Source organism: Papio anubis, chromosome 10 (assembly GCF_008728515.1).
Source record: "Papio anubis isolate 15944 chromosome 10, Panubis1.0, whole genome shotgun sequence".
Lineage (NCBI taxonomy): Eukaryota > Metazoa > Chordata > Mammalia > Primates > Cercopithecidae > Papio > Papio anubis.
In genome coordinates, this window is record NC_044985.1 from 80367730 (window position 1) to 80395551 (window position 27822).

Below are 27822 nucleotides of genomic sequence, written 5' to 3' on the forward strand. Positions count from 1 at the left end.
ATTTTTTCATTTTCAAAGCCATCTTGTACCTTCATTCTTAATTTTCTCCTGGGTCCTCTCTTGCATTACTTCACATCCAGGAAACATTAACAAATGCATGGAAAGCAGCAAGTCTGCATGCATTGTTTAACCCCTCACTCAGAAATTACTCTCATATATAGGTTGTTAAGTATATTGTGCAAATAGGTTGCAAAGAACATGCAGTCAGAATTTGGGTCTTTTAATTTCTAAGTAAAAAATCTCTGCAACTAATACACAAAAAACTTGTAACTCTTTCTTTGTGTCTTTTAATGGTGATATTTATATGTTCAGATAACAGCTAACCTGGAAGAAGCCCATCGCTGGTTTAAACACAGGTTTGATGGTCTACAACTTGAGCTGACAAAAAACCGGTTGCAGAGGCCTTCTGGGGAAGACAGGTGGCAGGAAAAGGTAAGATTAAGACATGGATGTCTTAAGCAATTTTCTACTTGTTGCTTCTCAGATTTCTAATTACTAAAGTTCTCTCATCATCTTGATACTGTCTCTGTTAATCTTTAGTTTCTTTACACTAATGCTAGCAAACCAGTTAATTTCTTTTTCTTACAAAGTTCCACCTGTCACAAACTTTTTAAATTAGAATCACCTGTCTTCATGAATACATGACATTGTGTAGAGGCAAAACAGGTGCAGATTGCTGCAGTTAGCTTTGAACAGTCAGTGTTAGGTGTGTTTTCTTTCCAACAGGACCAAGATGTAAAACATGATGTCATGTCCAACCAATCTGTTCTGCATCGATGGGAGAAAAAACAGAATCTTAGGCCTATGCCCAAGAAGTATCATTCTGAGGTACAGAGGAAGTGATGTCCTTGACAAGCGAGCTTCTTTATGTGTAGCTACACTCCATGATTCCACGAGCCCAGCAGCCAGGGCTGGCCTGTTTCTAGAGTCATAAGAACATGAAGTCTTTGATGTGGGCTGAAGATTTTGGACCTGAGTTTATCATTTTATGAACTATTATATCAGTACAAAGCTACCCCGTTTTTTTGTCCCTTTTTGCATTTTCCACCCAATAAATTTATGTTAATTTGTTTTATGATAGGAGATGCTGTTCCATGATTCTTGTCTGTTTTTCTAATAAGTATAAGAAAAAGCTTTTAGCAAGGTTCTAAATGATATTGCTACTAAACGATATGATATTTTGCTTCAATGAAACATCCTCCTCTAACATGCAGTAGATAATCCCTGAAAATAGAATTGTGTGAAAAATGGTAAAGACTCTTCTACTGTCTTGCAGACTGACACACTTCTGTGTTGGGTAATTACCAGCATATCTTTTAAATGACTAATATCTCTATTCTCAAATAAGGCATTTCAGATATTATATTTACAGCTTCCTTGGTCATTAAAAAAGTTACAGAATGCAGCAGTCTGTTCTTCTCAGGGAGACTATGCCTGACCAACATAGCTCTTCCTTACTATAGTTAAGGAATAAGCTCATCTTCATCTTTTTATTTCAGATGTTGAGTGGTGGATTAGGTAATCCAGATTTAACATATGTAAATGGATGGCATAATACCTGACTTAATTAATACTCAAGTAATCATAGCTGCTGCTGACATTATCAGGACCTAAATCAAGTAAGCAATCATGAAATTGAAAATAATATCAAATATAAGACTGTCAAAGGTTGATGAGCCTACTACTCAATATCTGATAGAAAAAAACAAAGCTACATTTATCACTTACTATATAGTAAGGTATAATTGTTGTTCAGGCATAGTCCTCCTTGAGCAGAGCAGACTGTTAATCTCATGTAGGTTCTTTGGGAATATGGAATTCATATTGACATCTGTAGAAGTGTAGTTACTGAAGTGAGACTATTGTTTATTGATTCACATTCAGAAGCATGTTAATTGGAGTGGGTCCATTTCTGTTTGTTTGACTTAAGGAATAAAGGACTCTTGCTGGTTTTCAGGCTTGTAAAAGCATGTACAAAAAGGCAAGTTGGCCAGGTCCAGTGGCTCATGCCTGTAATCCCAACACTTCGGGCGGCCAAGGCAGGCAGATCACTTGAGGCCAGGAGTTTGAGACCAGCCTGGCCAACATGGTGAAACCCTGTCTCTATCAAAAATACAAAAATTAGCCAGGTGTGGTGGTGCAAACCTGTAGTCCTAGCTATTTGGATGGCTGAAGCACAAGAATCGCTTGAACCCAGGAGGTGGAGGTCGTAGTGAGCCAAGATCACGCCACTGTACTCCAGCCTGGGCAACAGAGTGAAACTCTGTCTCAAAAAAAAAAAAAAAAAGAAAAAAGAAAGAAAAAAAGTTGTCATTGATCTAATGGACAAGTTAAAAACTGGTAAAAACTGGTAGTTAAAAACTAGCTGCTTGTTCTCATGGCTTCCAAACGATCAATCTTAATCTGTTTTTGGGTGGATGTAAACATTTTATTCTTTGTGCCCCCTTTTGGTCCTCTATGATATGTTAGGACAGTGGCTCTGTAGAAGCATTTGAGACTGAACAACAGACATCAAACAACTATTTTGTTAACCCAGGTACAATACGAAGTGTTAGCACTGGTACATATACCTCTCTGGTTGGAAAAAGAAAATAATTCATGGCTATTTTATTACCTATAACTACTTTGGTTCTATGGTTTGAATGTGTCTCCTCCAAAATTCATGTTGAAACTTAATTCTTACTCTGGTGGTATTAAGTGGGAGGCCTTTAGGGCCTCTGGGGAAGTGGTATTAAGTGGGGGGCCTTTGGGGCTCTGCCTTCATGGATGGAGTAGTGCCTCATTAAAGGGCTGGAGGGAACTAACTTGGGCCATTTTGCCTTTCTGCCTTCCACCATGTGAGGACATAGCATTCAGCTCCTCTGGAGGAAACAGCACCAAGGTGCCATCTTAGAAACAGGGAACGGGGTCCTCACTTGACATCAAATCTGCAAGCACCTTGATCTTGGACTTCCCAGCCTCCCAAACTGTAAGAAATAAATGTCTGTTCTTTATAAATTACTCAGTCTCAACTGTTTTGTTATAGCAGCAGAAACAGACTAAGATGACGCTTGGTTATGAAAATTTAAGTTGTTTGCTGTTTCTCCAAGGGTTGGGCTTTGTTATTTACTGGGTCAGCTAAAGTGAGAGAACACATTTTTGGTGGTCTCCTCAAGTTGTCAAACTCCTATGGGATAGGTCACTATCCATAGGAGTTGATGTGGTTTGGCTCTGTGTCCCCACCCAAATCTCATGTTGAATTGTAATTCCCAGTGTTGGAGGAGGAGGGGCCTGGTGGAAGGTGATTGGATTATGGGGGCAGTTTTCCCCCTTGCTGTTCTTGTCATAGTGAGTGACTTCTCACAAGATCTGGTTGTTTAAAAGTGTGTATTACCTCTTTGTTCACTTGCTCTCTCCTGCTGCCACGTGAAGATGTGCTTGCTTCCCCTTTGCCCTTTCACCATGATTATAAGTTGCCTGAGGCCTCCCCAGCCATGCCTACTGTACATCCTGTGGAACTGTGAGTCATTTAAGCCTCATTATAAATTACCCTGTCTCAGGTCTGTATAGCAGTGTGAGAATGGACTAATACAGGAGTCTCTCCAAAAAGGGATTTATCCCTTTGGACTCTTCAAGATATATAGTCAGTTGAGGGTATTGGGGAATTATAACTTTAAAACAGCCTAACCAGGAGCCCCCCAGAATAATTAACCTTGATCCAGGGTTGGCACTGAAAACCTTGGTAGTGAATTCCACAAAGGAAAAAGATCCCAGTTACTAGACAAGGGAGATGATCAACCTTAATGGATTGTAAATGTATTACCACTTACGTTGTCATGACAGTCACAGTTATATGCCAAGAATATTTATATCCTCCTTTTCCAGAACAAGGACATTTTTCTTCACTTATGTATTGTCTTCAAAGGGTGCCATTATTGATAAAGTTAAGGTAACATACCTTTATGTTATTTTTTAGATTGGCTATACTAGATTGGGAGAAAGACATAGTTAGATTGATGATCATTTCTAGTAAAGCTTGTATTTGTTATAAGAGGTATATGATAGCTAAATCACAACTATGTATAAGCTTAAACTAGTAAAGAGAGGAGTATGACCAACAGAGTAACAGACAAAGGTATGTTAAAGAGAATGTGACAGAAGAATCTTGTTCAAATGGTCTTAGGCAGAAGCCGCCTATTTTGTGTGGTTATCTGCTTGTTCTGAGGCTTTTGGGTTAGCAGTCAATTTCTGCAGATCATCCGCTTCTGAAAGCCCTTCAGAGAACTTTGGGATCTCTAATGGGTATAACTTTCTGATTCTATTAAGACTTTTTCTATTTTTCCAGAGGATTGAAGTGATATGAGCAACAAGGATTCATTTAAAAAGCAAAGCTTATATAATTCAAATCATGAAAAACCATTTCAGCTTAATGTGTCCCTGTATTATTAGATAGATGTAATGTCCTTGGTGGGAAACACAAACTCAAATCCTTTTTTAGCCATTTTAAGTGCTAGCTTTTTGACAAGGGAGTGCTTCCACTCATCCAGAAAATAAATATACCATTATTACTATATATAACACACATAGAATGAAGTAGTTATATAAAATCCATTTGGATGTACTCAAAGAGTCTTTTAGGATATGGTTCTACTTCATACCCACCTTTATAACTTTTCCAAATTAATTTTGTTACAGATGAGACATTATCTGGCCACATCCTTTGCCATGCTAAAAAAGTTTCTATCAGTGATGAATATTTTGGCAAATTTTTTCATACTGTGATAGGTTGTTCTATAGAGGATTTTAGCAAGTGTTTATTTGAAGGTTGTTTTTTCTCCAACTTATTTTAAGTTCAGGGGTACATGTGCAGGGTGTGCAGGTTTGTTACATAGGTAAACATGTGCCATGGTGGTTTGCTGCACAGATCATCCCATCACCTAGGTATTAAGCCCAGCATCCGTTAGCTATTCTTCCTGATGCTCTTTCTTCCCCCACTCTGCCCCCTACAGGTTCCAGTGTGTGTTGTTGCCACTCATATGTCTATGTGTTCTTATCATTCAGCTCCCACTTATAAGTGAGAACACATGCTGTTTGGTTTTCTGTTTCTGTGTTAGTTTGCTGAGGATAATGGCTTCCAACTTCATCCATGTCCCTGCAAAGGACATGATCTTATTCCTTTTCACTGCTGCATAGTATTCCATGGTGTATATGTACCACAGTTTCTTTATTGAGTCTGCTATTGATGGGCATTTAGGGTTAATTTCATGTATTTGCTATTGTGAATAGTGTTTCAGTGAACATACACGTGCATGAATCTTTATAATAGAATGATTTATATTCCTTTAGGTATATTTCCAGTAATGGGATTGCTGGGTCAAATGGTATTTCTGCCTCTAGGTCTTTAAGGAATTGCCACACTCTCTTCCACAGTGGTTGAACTATTTACATTCCCACCAACAGTGTAAATGCTTTCCTTTTTCTCCACCACCTTGCCAGCATCTGTTGTTTTTTTGACTTTTTCATAATAGCCATTCTGACTGGCATGAGATGGTATCTCATTGTGGTTTGGATTTTCATTTCTTTAATGATCAGTGATGTAATGATCAGTGATGTTGAGCTTTTTTTTCATATATTTGTTGGCCACATGTATGTCTTCTTTTGCGAAGTGGCTGTTCATGTCCTTTGCCCACTTTTTAATGGGGTTGTTTTTTTCTTGTAAATTTAAGTTCCTTGTAGACTGTGGATATTAGATCTTTGTTAGAAGGATTAGACAGCAAAAATTTTCTCCCATTCTGTAGGTTGTGTGTTCACTCCAGTGATAGTTTCTTTTGCTCTGCAGAAGCTCTTTGGTTTAATTAGATCCCGTTTGATAATTTTTGCTTTTGTTGCAATTGCTTTTGGTGTTTCTGTCATGAAATCTTTGCCTGTGCCTATGTCCTAAATGATATTGCCCAGATTTTCTGTTAGCATTTTTATAATTTTGGGCTTTACATTTAAGTCTTTAATCCATTACGAGTTAATTTTTGTATATGATTTAAGGAAGGGGTCCAGTTTCCATTTTTTACATATGGCTAGCCAGTTATCCCAGCACCATTTATTGAATAGGGAATCCTTTCCCTATTGCTTGTTTTTGTCAGGTTTGTCGAAGATCAAATGTTTATAGGTGTGCTGTCTTATTTCTGAGTTCTCTATTCTGTTCTATTCTATTGGTCTATGTGTCTGTTCTAGTACCAGTAGCATGCTGTTTTGGTTACTGCAGCCTTGTAGTATAGTTGGAAGTTAGGTAGGGTGATGGTTCAGCCTTGTTCTTGTTGCTTAGGATTGTCTTGGCTAGTCAGGCTCTTTCTTGGTCCCATATGAATTTTAAAATAGTTTTTTTCTAATTCTTTGAAGACCATCAATGGTAGTTTAATGGGCATAGCATTGAATCTATAAATTACTTTGGGCAGTATGGCCATTTTCACGATAATGATTCTTCCTATCCGTGAGCATGGAATGTTTTTCCGTTAGTGTCTTCTCTGATTCCTTTGAGCAGTGGTTTGTAGTTCTCCTTGAAGAGGTCCTTCACTTCCGTTGTCAGTGGCATTCCTAGGTATTTTATTCTTTTTTTTTTTTTTTTTAATTTATTTATTATTATTATACTTTAAGTTGTAGGGTACATGTGCATAACGTGCAGGTTTGTTACATATGTATACTTGTGCCATGTTGGTCTGCTGCACCCATCAACTCGTCATTTACATCAGGTATAACTCCCAATGCAATCCCTCCCCCCTCCCCCCTCCCCATGATAGGCCCCGGTGTGTGATGTTCCCCTTCCTGAGTCCAAGTGATCTCATTGTTCAGTTCCCACCTATGAGTGAGAACATGCGGTGTTTGGTTTTCTGTTCTTGTGATAGTTTGCTAAGAATGATGGTTTCCAGCTGCATCCATGTCCCTACAAAGGACACGAACTCATCCTTTTTTATGGCTGCATAGTATTCCATGGTGTATATGTGCCACATTTTCTTAATCCAATCTGTCACTGATGGACATTTGGGTTGATTCCAAGTCTTTGCTATTGTGAATAGTGCTGCAATAAACATACGTGTGCATGTGTCTTTATAGCAGCATGATTTATAATCCTTTGGGTATATCCCCAGCAATTGTGAATGGGAGTTTGTGTTTTGGCTCTCTGCCTGCCTATTGGTGGGGTATAGGAATGCTAGTGATTTTTGCACATTAATTTTGTATCCTGAGACTGCTGATGTTGCTTATCAGCTTAAGAAGCTTTTGGGCTGAGACAATGGGGTTTTCTAGATACAGAATCATGTCATCTTCAAACAAAGATAATTTGACTTCCTCTGTTCGTATTTCTTTCTCTTGCCTGATTGCCCTGGCCACAACTTCCAACATTGTGTGGAATAGGGGTGATGAGAGAGGGCATTCCTGTCTTATGGCAGTTTTCAAGGGGAATGCTTCCAGCTTCTGCCCATTCAGTATGATGTTGACCGTGGGTTTGTCATAGATTGCTCTTATTACTTTGAGATACATTACTTCAATACCTAGTTTATTGAGAGTTTTTAACATGAAGTGATGAATTTCATTGAAGGCCTTTTCTGCGTCTATTGAGATAATGTGACTTTTGTCTTTAGTTCTGTTTATGTAATGAATCACATTTACTGATTTGCATGTGTTGAACCAACCTTGCATCCCAGGGATGAAGCTGACTTGATCGTAGTGGATAAGCTTTTCCATGTGCTGCTGGATTTGGTTTGCCAGTATTTTCTTCAGGATTTTTACATTGATGTTCATCAAGGATATTGGCTTGGAGTTTTCTTTTTATGTTGTATCTCTGCCAGGTTTTGGTATCAGAATGATGCTGGCCTCATTTGATGAGTTAGGGAGGAGTCCCTCCTTTCAATTTTTGGGAATAATTTCAGTAGAAATAGTAGCAGCTCTTTGTAGCTCTGGTAGAATTTACTGTGAATCTATCTGGTCCTGGGCTTTTTTTGGTTGGTAGGCTATTTATTACTGCCTCAATTTCAGAACTTGTTGTTAGTCTGTTCAAGAATTCAGTTTCTTCCTGGTTCAGTCTTGGGAAGGTGTATATATCCAGAAATGTATCTGTTTCTTCTGGATTTTCTAGTTTATGTGCATAGAAATGTTTATAGTAATCTCTGATGGTTGTTGGTATTTCTGTGGGGTCATTGGTAATATCCTCCTTATCATTTCTGATTGTATTTATTTGATTTTTCTCTCTTTTCTTCTTCTTTAATCTAAACAGCAGTCTATTTTTTCAAAACACCAGCTCCTGGATTCATTGATTTTTTTTTTTTTTTTTGAAGGGTTTTTCATGTCTCTTATCTCATTCAGTTCAGCTCTGATCTTGGTTATTTCTTGTCTTCTGCTAGCTTTTGGGTTTGTTTGCTCTTGGTTCTCCAGTTCTTTTAGTTGTGATGTTAGGCTATTAACTTGAGATCTTTTTAATTGTTTTGATGTGGGCATTTTAGTGCTATAAATTTCCCTCTTAATACTGCTTTAGCTGCATCCTGGAAATTCTAGTATGTTGTATCTTTGTTCTCATTAGTTTCAAAGAACTTCTTGATTTCTGCCTTAATTTCATTACTGACCCAGGAGTCATTCAGGAGCAGGCTGTTCACTATCCATATTGTTGTGTGGTTTTATGGGAATTTCTTAACCTTGAGTTCTAATTTGATTGTGCTGGGGTCTGAGAGACTTTGTTATAATTCCAGTTCTTTTGCATTTGCTGAGGAGTGTTTTACTTCCAATTATGTGTTCAATTTTAGAGTAAGTACCATGTGGCAATGAGTAAAATGTATATTCTGTTGGTTTTGGGTGGACAGTTCTGTAGATATCTTTCAGGTCCATTTGATCCAGAGCTGAGTTCAGGTCCCAAATATCTTTGTTAATTGTGTGTCTCTGTGATCTAATATTGTCAGTGGGGCGTTAAAGTCTCCCACTATTATTATGTGGGAGTCTAAGTCTCTTTGTAGGTCTCTAGGAACTTGCTTTATGAATCTGGGTGCTCCTGGATTGGGTGCGTATATATTTTGGATAGTTGATTCTTCTTATTGAATTGAACCCTTTACTGTTATATAATACCCCTGTTTGTCTTTTTTGATCTTTGTTGGTTTAAAGTCTGTTTTGTCAGAAACTAGGGTTACGACCCCCCACTGTCTTCCATTTGCTTGATAAATTTTCCTCTATCCCCTTATTTTGAACCTATGTGTTTATTTTGTTTGTTTGGTTTTGGTTTTGGTTTTTGGTTTTTCGAGATGGAATCTCGCTCTGTTGTCCAGGCTGGAGTGCAGTGGTGCGATCTCAGCTCACTGCAGCCTCCACCACCCGGGCTCAAGTGATTCTCCTGCCTCAGCTCCCAAGTAGCTGGGATTACAAGCAACTACCACCATGCCCTCCTAGTTTTTTTGTATTTTTAGTAGAGACGGGGTTTCACCAAGTTGGCCAGGCTGGTTTCAAACTCTTAACCTCAACCTATTTGTGTCTTTGAATGTGAGATGGGTCTGTTGAAGACAGCATACTAATGAGTCTTGGCTCATTATCTGGCTTGCCATTCTATGTCTTTAATTGGGGCATTTAGTCCATTTACATTTAAGATTATTATTGTTGTGTGAATTTGATCCTGTCATCATGATGCTAGCTGGTTCTTTTACAGACTTGTTTATGTTATTACTTCATAGTGTCACTGGTCTGTGTACTTCAGTGTGCTTTTTTACTGCTGGTAATGATGTTTCCTTTCCATATTTAATGCTTCCTTATAGAGCTTTTGCAAGGCAGGCCTGGTGGTGATGAATTCCCTCAGCATTTGCTTGTCTGAAAAGGATCTTATTTCTCCTTCACTTATAAAGCTTACTTTGGGTGGATATGAAATTCTGAGTTGGAAATTCTAAACCCATTTATGCCGGAGGTTGCAAAATTTTTTTGTGAAAAATCAAACCTTGCCAATGGCCTTGAGCAGTAGGATATAAGTAATTCCAACAAGCTTAGCGTTCCAGTAATGGATCACTAGGCATAAATGGGTTAAGGATGTTGAGTATTGGCCCACAATCTCTTTAGGCTTGTAGGGCTTCCACTGAGAGGTCTACTGTTAGTCTGATGGGCTTCCCTTTGTAGGTGACCTGGCCTTTCTCTCTGGCTGCCCTTAACATTTTTTCCTTCATTTCAACCTTGGAGAATCTGATGATTATGTGTCTTGGGGTTAATCTCATGAAGTATCTTACTGGGGTCCTCTGCAGTTCCCAAATTTGAATGCTGGCCTGTTTTGTTCATTCCCTTTAACGTTTTTTCTTTATTCCTCTCTGCCTGTCTCATTTCAGAAAGAGAGTCTTCAAGCTCTGAGATTCTTTCCTCCACTTGGTCTATTCTGCTGTTGACACTTTTGATTGCATTGTGAAGTTCTTGTGTTGTATTTTTCAGCTCCATCAGGTCAGTTATGCTCCTCTCTAAACTGGCTATTCTGGCTGTCAGCTGCTGTACTGTTTTATCATGATTCTTAGTTTCTTTGCATTGTATTAGAACAAGCTCCTTTAGCTTAGCGAAGTTTGTTATTACCCACCTTCTGACATCTACTTCTGTCAATTCAACCATTTCTTCATCAGCCCAGTTCTGTGCCCTTGCTGGAGAGGTGTTGTAGCCATTTAGGGGAGACAAGGCACTCTGGCTTTTTGAGTTTTCAGCATTTTTGTGTTGATTCTTTCTCATCTTTGTGGGCTTATCTACCTTCGATCTTTGAGGTTGCTGAACTTTGGGGTTTTTGTGGGGTCTTTTGTTGTCGTCGTTGTTTTCTGTTCGTTTTTCTTTTAACAGTCAGTCTACTCTTCCATAGGGCTGCTGTGGTTTGCTGGGGATCCACTCCAGAGCCTAGTTGCCTCAGTTTTTCCCATACCTGGAGGTATCACCAGTGAAGGCTATGAAATAGCAAAGATGGCAGCCTGTTCCTTCCTCTGGAAGTTTTGTCCCAGAGGGGTACTGACCTGTTGCCAGCTTGAACAGCACCTGTAGGAGGTATCTGGAGACCCCTTTTGTGAAGAGTCACCCAGTCAGGAGGAACAGCATCACAGACCCGCTTCTTAAAGAAGCAATCTGGCTGTTTTTTGCTAGTGCAGCTCTGCTGTGTTGTGGGGGACTCTTCCTCATCCAGACCATCTGGACTCTCCAGAGTCAGCAGACTGGAGCTGCTGAGTCAACTGAACTGCAGAGGTAGCAACTGCCCCTGCCCCCAGCAACACGGTCCTTCTCAGACCAACTTCAGCCTGTCACTGCTGGCTGGCTGGAATTCCAAGCCAGTGTGTCTTCACTTGTGAGGTGCCATGGAAGTGGGGCCCACAGAACAATGCTGCTTGGCTCCCTGGATTCAGACCCCTTCCTAGGGATATGTACTGACAGGTCATCCCCCTGCCAGGATCCTGGGGCCAGAGTATGCAGAACTCCTGGGTCTCTGTGTGTGCCGGAGTGACTGCTCTGCCAGGACTCCACACAGCTCTGTATTGGTCGCAAGGCCCTGTTGGCAAGGGCTTATGAGGGGATCTCCTGATCTGCTGGTTGCAGAGATCTATGGGAGAAGAATGGTTTGCCAGATGGGATCACACACTCACTCACTGCTTCCCTTAGCTGGGGTGGGGTTTCCTTTGGCTCCCTGCTGCTCCTGGGCGAGCCATCACCCTACCCTGCTTTCTTCATTCCCCATGGGTCGAGCTGGTTGCCTAGTTAGTCCCAATGCAAGAACCTGGATATTTCAGTTGAAGGGGCTGAATTCACTCACTGCCTTCATTCTTTTCCATGAGCGCTGCAGACTGCAGCTGCTTCTAATTGGCCATCTTGCCCCCACTCCATCTTCTGCCATTGAAGTTTTATCTTGTGCTACTGAGTGGCCATTCTGGTTTCACTGTATCTTATCATCAAGGATCTTACAACCCAATCATTCTTAGTGTTTCTTTACAGAATTTGGTAGTGGGGAAAATTTCGTGTATTTCAGATGAATTCCTTGAACTTTTCCATGGATTTGTTATTTGGGGTTTATTTTTCTTTTTGTATAAGGTGTCTTTATGTAAGGACTTTAGTTAGAACAGCCTGTTTAGTGTGTTGATTTGCGAATGTATTTCTATGATATATTTAAAGTGTTTCTGTGTTATGTTCATAGTGTTTATAATATGATATACTCACTTCCATTGTGGGCCTCTACTTTTATGACAGCAGTAGGATCAAAGTATTCTGAAGGCATCAATTAATTCATGTTTATTGTTCATTTTTAAAGGATGGTTGAGACTAAGAAATGTCTTTGTTTCTCTAGGATTTCAAAGGAGTGAATTATTCTAAAAGTATTGTAGCTACTAGAACATACATTCATTCTTTATTTTCACAATTTTTCATGCCTTACGAAGGCCACAGTTTAGTCATTTAAACAATTTGGCTCCTGGTAAGGAATTAAATTCCTTAATAGATATTTGTTGGCATTATATAACCAGCCTGATTTGTCCCTTTTTCTTTTTAATATAAGATTCATCAACAAACAATATTAAGTCAGAATTTGGTATTGAAGTGTGCATATGTTCTGTTCAGGACATGAATATGCATTTGAATTACTGAAACACTGTAATGAAATTCTGTTCCATTGAGTAAGAAATACAAAATTGCTGGGCTAAGGCTATTAAGCCAGGACTTCTGCTTCCGACCACGATAGCGTTACAGGGACCAGATTATCCTCCCACCTACAGCAACCAAAAGACAGACAAATATGGAGACATTGGTTTTTAAGAACACTGGAAGTCATGAAGTAAGAAACAGTGATCCCTGAGAGAAAGGGAACAAATGAAGTAAGCTCTACAATTGCCCCAGTGTATTGAGAAGAAATCAAGTTGGGTCCCAGCAGGTCCCCTGAGTTAAGAGCTGGAGCTGAGATTCCAGAGAGACAGAAGTGGCTAGAGTACCAGGACAGAGACCAGAAAGGAGAGCTGGACAGAGGGGACATTTTCAGATATCTGCAGAGGTTCTCTTAGAGTATTCAGAGTAGTTCTGGTCAGCACATGCATGTGAGGAAACCATCTAAGGCTGGAGAAAGAATTATCCACAAGGGTTAGCGGTAATGATACCTGGTACAAAAATATACTGCCAGTTCCCACCTGCCAGAATTGGAAACCTCATTGGGTAGAGTATACAGAAGGATCTTATCTCAGTAGTAGAGAACAGTTAGCCCTCAGTGAACACTGCTCTCGTCTCACCTAATGAATCTTAAAAGACCCCAAATGATCTGTTTCCAAGTAACTGTGTCCAGGACAAAGCTTAAGAATATTTACAGGAATACTAAAATAGATGGCATTCATCAAGGCAAAATCACAGTGTCTGGCATCCAGCCCATAACTACTAGGCATGCAAAGAAGCAGGAAAATATGGCCCATAAAGAGAAATCAATCAAAATTGACCCAGAACTAACACAGATGTTAGAATTCGTAAACAAAGACATTAAGAAGACATTATCATTATAACTGTATTCTATATGTTCAAAGTATTATGCCAGTGGATGGTATTATGGGAAAGTTACAGTCATATGCTGCTTGATGACAGGGATATGTTCTGAGAAATGTGTCCTTAGGTAATTGTGTCATTGGGCACACACCATAGCATGTACTCACACAAACCTAGATGGTGTAGCCTACTACACACCTAGCTGCATAGCATATTCTATTGCTCTTAGGCTACAAACCTGTTACTGTACTGAGTACTGTAAGTATTTGTTATGCAATAGTATTTGTGTATCTAAATGTATAAAAGGTACAGTAGAAATACAGTATTGTCATCTAATGGGACTATGGTCATATATGCAGTCTGTCATTGAATGAAATGTCATCATGCAGCACATGACTGCAGTGACATTAATTCATAATTATGTAATTAGTAGAAAAATGATGAGTGGCTTTCTTTAGCAATACAGACTTATTTACCACATGGTAAGAACAGATTTCTTAAAAATCTTAATTAGGATCTCGATCATAATACAAGATTTGTAGATGCTTTGACTAATCTTTTGAGTGTACTCATTGTTCTGAGGCAAGGAGGCCAAGCCATGGCCACTGAATTAAGGGATAGGCAGTGCTTCTTGTAAGTGTGTGGTGGTGTTGAGTTAACACCCCGAGCATGGCCTAACCTTTTCATGTTTGTAAAAAAAAGAGATTTATGAAAATCTAGGAAGAATCCATCTGTACTGTACTTGACTTTGCTCCAGTGAATCTGTCTGTGGAGTCTTTTGCCCTTGTACCATAGCTGTTTCTCTGGTAGTTGCTTGAGGTATTTAGTGAGATTCGTGGTGTATTCTAATGTCATATCAGCTATACTCTGATCATATGTAAGAGCTGGAGTTATATATGCAATCTATAGGTGTCACAGAGAATATAAGGGTATTGTCCTGACTGATCCCAAAGTATCAGCTACAGATTGGGACTTAGTATTATAATTTCTCATTTTTTTTTATTGTTTCTAGGAAACCAAAGCAAGTAAAGTTCATTTCCCCTCAAGCTTTTATAATCATTTTGCATTCTAAAATTTACCTTTTATCTTTTTCTATTATCTATTATCTGTCATAAACAGTTGATTTTAAGACAAAATCTCTCATAAGTCAGTTTGCCTTTTTTCATTTTAGACAACTTTGAAGTTTCTCTCTGAAGGATCCGATGTTCCATAGTGGTGGGATTAATTGTAGATGACACTAAGATCGACGAGAATGCTGTATTGTTCTACTTGCGAGTGTGGAGAAAGGAGAAGGAGCTGTTGTGAACTAATGTCTCCCTTGGAGTGGCATCATTAGACAGATTTTGGATAGGTATCCTTCAGTTTCTGAGGCAGTATTAGACCATTGTTCTTTCAGTGATCCTTTTACTTACACTATCTTCTGGTTTCTTCAATAGTCTTTCAGTTCTTAACAGGAGACTTTCTGGTCTAGTGTTTATGTCAGAGGTCAGTTTTATATAAAGAACCATAAGTCATATTGATTTCTAGCTTGTATACTTCTTAAGGCTACCCAAAAACATTTGTTCACATATTAGATGTTTTCTAAAACAGTTTAACGTTTCAATTTACTTTTTTCTTACGGCACTCTCAAATTTAGATTTAGACCCATTAACAAAAAGAGAGGATAAGGCTTTCTTTACTTAATCTCTTGGGTCTACCCCAGAGTACTATATGAAAGAAGGGCAAAACTGCTAAGACATTTGCCAACTATTTAACATTTGGCGTCGCTCTTCTCAAGAGCATTTATTCTGGCTTTTATCTGGTGATCAGTCATGTCATCGAGCAAAAGGGCTTAAGCTGGCACTATACCATGTGATCCTGTGTTCCCTGCCTTGGACTTCTTTAGACAATAGAGATTTATAAATCAGTTTCTAATTGTAAGCCCTTTTATAAATGGTCAGAAACAATGTAGAGTGCATAGCAGGCTAAAATAGACTATGGAATATTTTCTGTTTACCAACCTCAACAGAAAGACAGCTTTTTTTTTTTTTTTTTTTTTTTTTTTAGTTCTAATAATATTGAGTCTCATTGGACTGGTCATATGCCTACTGTCAACCAATCACTGTGACTTGAAAGATGGATTATGCACTGATGCTGGGCCTGGGTGCCATGTTCCATCTCTGAAACTGAAGATGGTTTTCCAAAGCAAATCAAGGTGATGTTCGCATAAAAAAGGGGAAATGGTGTTAGGCCAGACCAAAACCACAGATGCCCAACAGTCAAAAGATTGTAGGTAGAGAAAATACACCAAGGTGGTCACTGTTGAATTTTATTAATGTTGCAGCCAGAGAGCTCTGAGCTGGTGCTGGGTTCTTCTCTGATTCTGACACCCCTTTTCCTCTAGAGCTTTTATATAAGATACCCGCAAGCTGTCAAGTTCTTCCTGAAGGTTTTAAAAACTGATTCTTTAATAACCTAAATGTAGGACCTTCCAGGTAGCTACAGACAATGGCAGCTGCATAGCTACCTACCTCTCAGTATTTCCTCCACCAGCAATATGCAACAAGACAGGAAAAGTCAGTTCTGCATAAAAACCACACCCTCAGCATATATGAAGATGAACAATGCCAAATCTTCAAAATATCCAAGTGAAAAGAGAAAAATCACCAAACCCCTCTCCACGCTCTCTCATATGAGTACTTCTGCCCAACCCTCACCTCACCACAAGGTAGCAAACAAAGGCAGAGCAAGAAAAACTGTAGGGACTACAGAAAAAGGAAGCTAGTGCGGGGGTCCAAGGTTGATCTGAAACCACCACCACAAAGACTAAATGCACCCTAAGTCTGGAAATACTAAAAAAAAAAAAAAAAAAAAAAAAGTGTCCAGGCAGATGACAGCATGAACTACAGGGAAGGAACTTCTTTAGGATACACAGGATTTAAAGATGCAGGCATGATTTAAAGGCAAAGGGCATAGCTTCTGAAAAGGCAAAAAGAAAGGGAGAAAGCCCCTTTTGGCAATTGGATTGTTAAAGGGAAAGGGAAAAAAGTAAAAGAAAAGAGGGCTTAGCAAGAAAAAAGAGAAGCATAAAATCAAAGAACTCATAACCCTTCCCACAATCACCAAAACTCTCTCTCTCTCTCTCTCTCTCTCTCTCTCTCTCACTCACTCTCTCACCTGGAAAAACACCTGGACTTTTTTGAGAACACCTGGACTTTACTACATTCACAGAAGAAGACATGACAAGCTCGAAATATTAATAAACAGCCCAATATCACAAACAGGAACAAGAGGAAAGTTCATACAGAGCTACTGCCAAAAATCAAGAAATGAAACTCCCTCATATCAAATTAGGAAAAAAATTCCCCAATAAACAATTACAAAGGAGAAGAAACTGAAAGTGAACATTTCATACAAATATATTCAGACAAACTTTGAGGATATGAAAAAACACTGTGAAACAAATTCAAAAACAGGATAGAAGTGGACAGAAATCAGAGATAAAAGCAGCAGTCATTGAAAAAGCCAGGAAAACAGCCAAGAAAATGAAAATGACGAAGAAATAAAAAAAGTTTAGAGAAAAAGTAATGGAATGGAAGACTCCAATATTTGTGTTATTGAGGAAGACAATTAAAGCAAGGTAACAGAGGTAATGTTTAAAACTATACTCCAAGAGCACTTTTAAAAATAGAAGAAAAAAAAACCTATAAATTTAAAGTGTTTAACAAGTATGAGGTTGGGGTGCAAAAGTAGTTGCAGTTTTGCAATTAAAAGTAATGGCAGGCCGGGTGCAGTGGCTGACGCATGTAATCCCAGCACTTGGGGAGGTTGAGGCGGGCGGATCATCTGAGGTCAGGAGTTTGAGACCAGCCTGACCAGCATGGTGAAACCCCATCTCTACTAAAAATACAAAAAAGCAGCCGGGCGTGGTGGCGGGCGCCTGTAGTCCCAGCTATTCAGGAGGCTGAGACAGGAGGACTGCTTGAACCCAGGGGGCAGAGGTTGCAGTGAGCTGAGATCATGCCACTGCACTCCAGCCTGGGCGACAAAGAGAGACTCCGTCTCAAAAAAACAAAAAGCAAAAACCGCGATTACTTTTGCACCAACCTAATACTTGGGAAAAACTGAATGATCAAGTTTCAGACATATTCTGATAAAAGTATTAAATTTCAAAGACAAAAGATCCTCAAGGTCAGTAGGCCAAAAGATCAAAAGAATTTACAAAGGCAAAAGACTGTCATACATTGAGAAACCAATACAGTAAGCAAGGTGACAAGGAATTGGTGTGGTTGGCAGGATTCTAAGAGAGGCCCCAGGATTCTTTGCCCACTGGTGAACATGCCTGCATCATCCCTAGACTGTGAAAGTGATGGATTTTACTCCCGTAATTAGATTGTATGTCACAGTTAATTTTCAGAAAGGGATATTATCCTGGTGGGCCTGACCTAATCACATAATCCCTTTAAAAGCAATTTTCTCCAGATGCACGCAGAAGAGAGAGAGATTTAAAGCACAAGGGTTTCATGTGCCCTTGCTGGCTTGAAGAGGAAGAAGCCACATATGCAGGGGGCCTCTAGGAGCTGAGAGCGGCCCCTGACTGAAAGCAAAACAGGAGTCCCAAAACTGTACTCACCTGAAGGAGCTTGGCAGCACATTCCTTCCCTGAAGTTGCTTTAGGGCTTGGAGCCAAGCGAAGTTGGAGCTGAATGTTGAGTGGAGTTGACCTGGCTCAGTCTGGGCCACCGGTCCATTTCCTGACAGCCCCTCAGCACTTCTGTACCTTTCCAGCACCCAAAGAGGTTGCCTTGGGACAGGTAGAATCTACTACCAATAATAATGATTCCTGTCAAAGGAAACCCAAATAGGATTTCTCTCCCAGCTTAGGTGAGGCTTGTAAGTTTCTGATTTCTACCTTCAATGTAGGTGCCAGCACCTCTTCCCACACCTTTAAAATCACTGCTGCCTCTACTGCTCCGAGGCATTGGAGTAGCTGAACAGAGCTATCCTATGTTGTTTCCTCTGATTCTCTGAAGTCTCAGCTTTGCCTCCTTGCATCGGAATCAAGAATCATCCTGAGTTTCTTTTGCCTCTTGAGCTGCCTGAAATGGCCTGCAGTTGGCAGCACTCTTGACTCTTCCCGCCTCCACTGCTTTTGTAAAGGTAAGTAAGTTCTTGACGAGCCCTAGCGGACACAGTGAGAAGACTTCTGGCTTCCTGATGAGACTAGGTTTATTATTAAGGGAAAGCCAAAAGCTTGCTATAAAGCTTAGCCAAGCCCACAGGCCATGTACTCTTTTTGTACTTCTAATCCTAATAACATCTCAGAGGACCTTGTAAATCCTTCACAATCCACCTCTGCCTCTTAGTCTCTGAGGCGCCCCCAGCTCCCACTTTCCCTGTTAGCTTTCCACATCGGCTATTTCAGTGGTCCTGTTCTATGTTTTGTTGCTCAGATGTAGATGAGGCTGGTCTGCTTTCTTCTGAGATCCTCCTAAGAACTCCACTCGACTTTCCAAGATCTTCCTTACTTTTCTAAACACAATTCAACTTTATTTTGAAGTTTCATGTTGGCCATAAAAGGGGAAAAAATTGATAAACTTGATGATACTAAAATCTAAAACTTGAGTCTTAAAGACACCACACATAAAGTGAAAAGTGACAAGCTTAATACTAGAATAAGAATGCCTATGATTCAATAAGAAATATGACCCAGTTTTTTAAAAAATTGGCAGAGAATCTCAAAAGCAATCCAGAGAAGAAAAAAAATCCAAAATGTTTATAAATATATGAAAAGATAGATTTCAACTTAACCAGCATGCAAATGAAACAATTATTTTTCACTTATCAGTTGGGACAAAAATAAGAAGTTTGAAGCAAGCATGGGGAAACAGGTATCCTCACACAATTGGTACAGCCATTTGGGAGGGCATTCTGGCAGCATGTACTGTGCTCAAATGCATGTACCCTACAATCCAGGAATTATGGCTGTGTACATGATGAGGCATGCAGTTTCTTTCTCCCCTGGAGAGGCTAACTTGGTTCCTACAGGTCCTGTGCATCCTAGGAGGAAAACTTTAGGCCTTTCCATGTAAATTATCTGCAAGACAGACAGACCTTTATATTGTTAACATTGACTGATACTTGCAGCAGAACTTCAATGTGTTAACACCTTACCATCTCGTCTCTCGGGCTTACCAAAGAGACCTTCTAGGAAAAGAATGGGAATAGGAAAAGATGTTGAGGAGAGGGGGAAAAAAACTATCCTGTTATTTAGCAGCTGAAATTATCAAGATATTTTTGGCCTTTAAATATTTCCTAGAGATAGAGTTAATGTGAATTGTTTTTCACTCATTCCAAAGCTGGCTTTAGTCTGCGACTCGAAGGTATTGCTTTTCAACCTTTTTTGTTTCATGGCATGCAGAATACACATATGCAATGTATGCTGAGATGAATGGTCAAGGCTGCTCTGGGATTTGCTGGCTTCCCCAAGGCCTGACAGGTGATCATACTTGCTCCCAGCACAAAGTTGGAGCACTTTTTTGTTGTTGTTGTTTGTTTTGTTTTTTTATACTTTAAGTTCTGGGGTACATGTGCAGAACATGCAGGTTTGTTACATAGGTATACATGTGCCGTGGTGGTTTGCTGCACCCATCAACCCATCATCTACATTAGGTATTTCTCCTAATACCATCCCTCCCCTAGCTCCCTACCCCCCAACAGGCCCGGGTGTGTGATGTTTCCCTCCCTGTGTCCATATATTCTCATTGTTCAGCTCCCACTTATGAGTGAGAACATGCGGTGTTTGGTTTTGTGTTCTTGTGTTTGCTGAGAATGGTGGTTTCCAGCTTCATCCATGTCCCTGCAAAGGACATGAACTCATCCTTTTTTTACAGCTGCATAGTATTCCATGGTGTGTATGTACCACATTTTCTTTATCCGGTCTATCATTGATGGGCATTTGGGTTGGTTCCAAGTCTTTGCTATTGTGAACAGTGCCACAATAAACATAGGTGTGCATGTGTCTTTATAGTAGAATGATTTATAATCCTTTGGGTATATACCCAGTAAAGGGATTGCTGGGTCAAATGGTATTTCTGGTTCTAGATCCTTGAAGAATCGCCATAGTGTCTTCCACAGTGGTTGAACTAATTTACACTCCCACCAACAGTGTAAAAGGTTCCTATTTCTCCACATCGTCTCCAGCATCTGTTCTTTCCTGACTTTTTAATGATCACCATTCTAACTGGCATGAGATGGTATCTGATTGTGGTTTTAATTTGCATTTCTCTAATAATGGTGATGATGAGCATTTTTTCATATGTTTGTTGGCTGCATAAATGTTTTCTCTTGAGAACTGCCTGTTTATATCCTTCACCCACGTTTTGATGGGGTTCTTTTTTTCTTGTAAATTTGTTGAAGTTCTTTGCAGGTTCTGGATATTAGTGCTTTGTCAGATGGATAGATTGCAAAAATTTTCTCCCATTATGTAGATTGCCCGCTCACTCTGATGATAGTTTCTTTTGCTGTGCAGAAGCTCTTTAATTAGATCCCATTTGTCTATTTTGGCTTTTGTTGCCATTGCTTTTGGTGTTTTAGCATGAAGTGTTTGCCCATGCCTGTGTCCTGAATGGTATTGCCTAAGTTTTCTTCTACAGTTTTTATGGTTTTAGGTCTTACGTTTAAGTCTTTAATCCATCTTGAGTTAATTTTTGTATAAGGTGTAAGGAAGGGATCCAGTTTCAGCTTTCTGCCTATGGCTAGCCAGTTTTCCCAAAACCATTATATTAAATAGGGGAGAATCCTCTCCCCATTGCTTGTTTTTGTCAGGTTTGTCAAACATCTGATGGTTGTAGATGTGTGGTGTTATTTCTGAGGCCTCTGTTCTATTCCATTGGTCTACATATCTGTTTTGGTACCAGTACGATGCTGTTTTGGTTACTGTAGCCTTGTAATATAGTTTGAAGTCAGGTAGCATGATGCCTTCACCTTTGTTCTTTTTGCTTAGAATTGTCTTGCCTATGTGGGCTCTTTTTTGGTTCCATGTGAACTTTAAAGTAGTTGTTTCCAATTCTGTGAAGAAAGTCAATGGTAGCTTTTGACATGTTTTTGCAATGGCTGGTACCTGTTGTTCCTTTCCATGTTTAGTGCTTCCTTCAGGAGCTCTAGTAAGGCAGGCCTGGTGGTGACAAAATCTCTCAGCATTTGCTTGTCTGTAAAGGATTTTATTTATCCTTCACTTATGAAGCTTAGCTTGGCTGGATATAAAATTCTAGGTTGAAAATTCTTTCCTTTAAGAATGTTGTATATTGGCCCCTACTCTCTTCTGGCTTGGAGGGTTTCTGCAAAGAGATCTGCTGTCAGTTTGATGGGCTTCCCTTTGCGGTTAACCCGACCTTTCTCTCTGGCTGCCCTTAACATTTTTTCCTTCATTTCAACCTTGGTGAGTCTGACAATTATGTGTCTTGGGGTTGCTCTTCTCGAGTAGTATCTTTGTGGTGTTCTCTGTATTTCCTGAATTTGAATGTTGGCCTGCTTTGCGAGGTTGGAGAAGTTCTCCTGGATAATATCCTGAAGAGTGTTTTTCAACTTGGTTCCATTCTCCCCATCACTTTCAGGTACACCAGTCAAACGTAGATTTGGTCTTTTCACATAGTCCCATATTTCTTGGAGGCTTTGTTCGTTTCTTTTCACTTTTTTTTCTCTAATCTTGTCTTCTTGCTTTATTTCATTGAGTTGATCTTCAATCTCTGATATCCTTTCTTCTGCTTGATCGATTCGGCTATTGATACTTGTGTATGCTTCACGAAGTTCTCATGCTGTGTTTTTCAGCTCCATCAGGTCATTTATGTTCTTCTCTAAACTGGTCATTCTAGTTAGCAATTTGTCTAATCTTTTTTCAAGGTTCTTAACTTCCTTGCATTGGGTTAGAACATGCTCCTTTAGCTTGGAGGAGTTTGTTATTACCTACCTTCTGAAGCCTACTTCTGTCAATTCGTCAAACTCATTCTCCATCCAGTTTTGTTCCCTTGCTGGCAAGGAGTTGTGATCCTTTGGAGGAGAGGAGGCATTCTGGTTTTTTGAATATTCAGCCTTTCTGCGCTGGTTTCTCCCCATCTTTGTGGATTTATCTACCTTTAGTCTTTGATGTTGGTGACCTTTGGATGGGGTCTCTGAGTGGACGTCCTTTTTGTTGATGTTAATGCTATTCCTTTCTGTTTGTTAGCTTTCCTACTAACAGTCAGGCCCCTCTGCTGCAGGTCTGATGATTTTGCTGGAGGTCCACTCTAGACCCTGTTTGCCTGGGAATCACCAGCAGAGGTTGCAGAACAGCAAAGATTGCTGTCTGTTCCTTCCTCTGGAAGCTTAGTCCCAGAGGGGCACACACCTGATGCCAGCCAGAGCTCTCCTGTATGAGGTGTCTGTCAGTCCCTACTGGGAGTTGTCTCCCAGTCAGGATACACAGGGGTCAGAAAGCCACTTGAGGAGGCAGTCTGTCCCTTATCAGAGCTCAAATGCTGTGCTGGGAGATCTGCTGCTCTCTTCGGAGCTGTCAGGCAGGGACATTTAAGTCTGCTGAAGCTGTGCCCACAGCCGCCCCTTCCCCCAGGTGTTCTGTCCCAGGGAGATGGTTTTATCTGTAAGTCCCTGACTGGGGCTGCTGCCTTTTTTTTCCCCCCCCCAGAGATGCCCTGCCAAGAGAGGAGGAATCTTGTACTTGGTTTTTTGGCATGGTGGTGCACGCCTGTAATACTGGCTACTTGGGAGGCTGAGGTGGGAGGATGACCTGAGCTGGGGAGGACTAGGTTGCATTGAGCTGTAATTGTACCACTGCATTCCAGCCTGGGCTACAGAGCAAAACCCCATCTCTTAAAAAAATAAGAGGCTTGGCATCCTTGGAACTAGTTATAACACAATCGACTACTGCTTGTCCTCTTTTATGCAGTTGCAGGTCACTGGGCCACAGTATCTGTTTATTGGCTTTCTCTTTCTCCTCTACACTTGCCTGAACTCCCTGAATATAAACGCTTGACAGTCTACTAAAATGCCAAGTGGTCCTGCTAACTCTCACTCTTCACATTAGCATACTTACCTGAACTGCAAAGAGGATAAATTTGGAGTATGATCTTCAGGGTTGTGATTAGACTTTTCATGCTTCATCTGGTTGTCTTGATACCTGCTAGACTTGTTTAGGTTAAGGCTGAAAAATGGGCAGCAAGAAACACATACTATGGTCCAGCTGCCCTTCTTTCAATGCTGATGGGAGCCACACAAACAGAGCTTATGGATCTGATTGCTCAAATATGGAGGGCGAGACTGAGATTTTTTCTATTGAAATGTTAAAAGTTAGACAAAGCATATTACAACAATTAAATTTTACAGTCCTAAATTTATAGAAATGTACTGCCATCTACTGCATATAAAAAATCATTGCAGGGTATGTTCCTCCTACTGGAATAATTTATAATCAAGCAGTCACACACATTGAAATGTACATGAATTTATAAGATATGGCAACTGCCACAAAGAACTCATTTAGATTTTTATAACCTTTAATTTTCTTATCTGAAATGTTCTCAATTTTCCATTTTGTCTCTTTAAATTCTATTTTCATTAATTTTTGCAATTACATTTTAAATCTCATAATGTTCTCATTCTTTGAATTCCTTCCTTTTAATAGCATCCTCTTGTTTCATGTGTATGGTATTTTCTTACCTGGGGATATGAATTGCATTTTGTTTTTCTACTTCCTGCACGAGTTCTGTTCCCTTTGCATTCCTTCCTCCCCTCCCATTGCTTATATGGATCTCTCCCACTCCTGAAGCGTTTCTCTGTAGTCTGATGATGGTGAGCTGTCCACTAAGCTGCTAGCAAGGTGCCAGCAAGCTGACAGCAGTGGGAGGGGTTTGTTCACAGGTGGGCTTCTCTGGCCAGGATGGGCCGTTTCATTGAGAACCTTCAAACTGCCAGTATATATAAGCTTTTTTTTCTTGGACAGGATTTCTCAGAAAGGAACCCTTTAACTTCCTGCTCAGAGGATGTTAAATAGATGCCGGTTTTCTAGGAGCTAAGGAAAAGGCAGCTGGGCATCTTGCTGCTCCGTGTGTAGACTTCCACTTAATCCTCTGCTTTCAGTATAACACTCTGGCCTTCATCTCTGCCTGGTATTCCCGAATCCAGGGGTCCTGATTCAACAACTCCAGAAAACAGACCACCAGTGTGCCATGAGGGAGTGGGACAGAGTTTCCTTAGGTGAAAAGGGTAACTAGAGGGTCTCACTGCAGCTTAACAGCCTTGCCACTGCTCCCATTTTTGACCACACTTCACCTGCGTTTGGAGGCACCTAGTGGACGAGCTTTAAGGTCTTGAATCAGATTGCTTCTGCCCCTCTCCCTACCACCTCCTATGGGCATTTAGCTTTCATTTTTCCATAGTTTATTTAGTTACCAATTGCCCATTTGCTTCCTAGTTTCTAAAAATTATTTTGTCATCTCCCTGTTATCTCTTACTCTTTTTGACCTGGAGTTTATACTGTCTTTTTTGTTTGCTGTGTTTTGCTGGTTTTTGGATTTGGGAGATAAAAGTAACTGTGTTACTTTTGAGATGGAACAGGAACCCCTCTTAGGGGCCTAGAGCCTGTCCCTGCACCAAACAAAATTTTCTTAAAATATTGAATTCCTTCAAAAAAAATTCCAGATGCCTAACTATCCCTAAAAAATAACGTAACAAAAAGATAGTAACTTAAAACAATAGCCAAAAAAATTAGTCACTGGATGGTTTGGGTCTCTATAAAAACTAAAAAGAGCATCTTATATGTCCCTGAGTTGTTTTTCAAAAAACCAGACCCGCCACCAAGTGGATCCACTGACACATAAACCTCTAATAAGGGAGAACTGAAGATTAAATGCTGCCACTCCTTGCTCTGAGTTTCTTCCTGAAAGGCCTAAAAGAAGTCACGCCCACGAGCCAGGGCTAACATTCTTTTCTGATGACCCCAAAATTTTAAATAAAGCTTCTCTTCCTTAACCAATTACAAATCAAAAAAATCTTTAAATCTGTTACCTATAAGCCCCCACTTCAAGATATCCCACCCTTTGAGGCCAAACCAATGTATTATAGAACCTCCATGTATTAATTTACAATTTTGCCTCTAACTCTTGCTTTCTTAAAATGTACCCTGGCCTTTAAAAACCCTTCCTTATGAGCCACTGGAGAGGTCAGGTCCTAAGCATAAACTGCCCAATTCTCCTTGCTTCAAGGTGCCTACAAATAAATGCCCTCCTTTCTCCTGCTGAAAACCTTGGCATAGATGTTTGGCCTTACTATGCTGGGCAAGCAGACCCCAGTTCAATTTAATAACATTGTTGAGATTTTTCATTAATTAATTAGTATTGGCATTTATTATAACTTCTAGCTTCCCTCCATGCAAATTTGACCACTCCTTATATTTTCACCTAAGTTGTTAATGTTAATGAACACGGCAGCATGTCATTTGCAGTTTGTCTCCAGTCTACATCAGTCTGTCAACATGCATTCTTTGAGTTCGGTCATTCTACCAGCTGAAGAACCAGCCACACTCCCATTCAATCCACAAGCATATCACAGCAGTCTTCCTCACAGACTCTGCTGAAACCCAGATACATAAAAAGTAAGGTAGTCCTCAGAACCACCAGTCTAGTACCAAGCAAAAAGTATATTTCCAGAATATTGAAGTGGAAGTTATTATAGAATCAAGGATTTCTTATACAATGAATCCAAGGGTGAGAAGGCAGCTGGCCTTTTTGCTTGGAAGGAAGAGTAAGTATCCTAAGGAACATCACTTCTCCTGAGAGCACACAGATGGCTGGAATCATGCCAGGACTAACATGCCCAAGTGGTTTCCAGAATCCACCTTTTGCCCACTTAAAAAATTCAGTTCCAGCACTTTGGGAGGCCGAGGCGGGTGGATCACGAGGTCAGGAGATCGAGACCATCCTGGCTAACATGGTGAAACCCCGTCTCTACTAAAAATACAAAAAAAAAAACTAGCCTGGCGTGGTGGCGGGCGCCTGTAGTCCCAGCTACTCGGAGGCTGAGGCGGGAGAATGGCGTGAGCCCGGGAGGTGGAGCTTGCAGTGAGCCGAGATTGCGCCACTGCACTCCAGCCTGGGCGACAGAGCGAGACTCCGTCTCAAAAAAAAAAAAAAAAAAAAAATTCAGTTCATTTGATCATTTTCTTCTGAGAATGCCTCAAAATTATAATTTGCAGTTTCATACCATAGCCATTAGTATAGGGCTATAGACCTGGAGATATAGTTCATTTCTAGTCCCCCCTTACCCATATCCTCACCCACTATCTTGGCCATTAACTCCTTTCCTACCGTGTTCAGTGTTATGTTGGAGTATACGTTCTTTCAGTACTAACTATAGTATTATAATACTATTAGCGTTACAACACCACAGCAGAACACTCCTCCTGTTCTTGCTCTGAACGATTTTGAAAAGCCTGTTTATTGTGGATTAGACTTTGTGACTCTACTTATAATTCAGCAACAAATTTTATATTCATTTCTGTTTGCTTTATACTCTTTCTTCCTATGAAAATAGCTAGAAAGCAGTAATGCTAAATTAAAAGATAGAATGGTGGTGGATCAGTTCAAATTTTTTTGTGTGTGCATTTAACAGAAAAACCCAAGCTGGTGTAAATATTAAAGTGGAAACTATAATAGAATCAAGGCTATCTTCTAGAACGAATCTAAGGGTAAGAAGGCATCTGGCCTTAGGATAGAACTGAAAACTGGAAATCTCTGGGACTTCAGAGAACTCTCTCCTTCGCTCATCTTTACTTCTCTTAATGCATACATCTCACTTTTTTTTTTCTTTCCAACAGAACGGGTTAACTGCTAGTTGGCCTAATTGTTCTGAAGTTCTGGCCCCACATGAAGGTTCTATTTCAAGTCTGAAATTCCCAGGGAAGGAGGGAGGAAACTCCTGATTGGCCCAGATTGATTCAGGAGCAGACTCCCTCCTCGATCAACTGTGACCACACAGGAGCAGCGGAATCTCAGTGCGTGAAACAGGTACCAGGACCCCACTGCTAAGGTGAGGATGGTAGGTAAGAGAATGAATATGAGCTTTTAAAAAGATACCCCAAAAGATGTTTTTATACAGGGGTTTTGATGGGCTGAAGGCCTGGAAGACAGAAACACTGCCAGTGTCTTTTTTCTTTCTAAAATAAGCTTATACTTGGCTGGAAGCAGTGGCTCACACCTGTAATCCCAGCACTTTGGGAGGCTGAGGCAGGCGAATCACGAGGTCAAGAGATCGAGACCATCCTGGCCAACATGGTGAAACCCTGTCTCTACTAAAAATACAAAAGTTAGCTAGGCACAGTGGTGGGCACCTGTA

The 27822-nt window shown here is 40.2% G+C and overlaps 1 protein-coding gene across 13 annotated transcripts in view; it reads left to right on the forward strand.

Annotated features, from left to right (window-relative positions):
• The window catches only part of CCDC150 (coiled-coil domain containing 150), a 139901-nt gene that overhangs the window by 93127 nt on the left and 18952 nt on the right, over positions 1–27822 (forward strand). For 12 of the 13 annotated variants that reach the window (XM_009182671.4, XM_009182676.4, XM_009182675.3 and 9 more), the window contains 2 exons: positions 313–432; positions 727–1083. In XM_009182671.4, the coding sequence (XP_009180935.2) occupies positions 313–432; positions 727–843 (237 nt within the window). In that variant the 3' untranslated portion in view covers positions 844–1083. Of the gene's footprint in view, positions 1–312; positions 433–726; positions 1084–27304; positions 27517–27822 lie in introns of those variants that run through there. The other variant, XR_001893503.3, reaches the window with a different exon arrangement.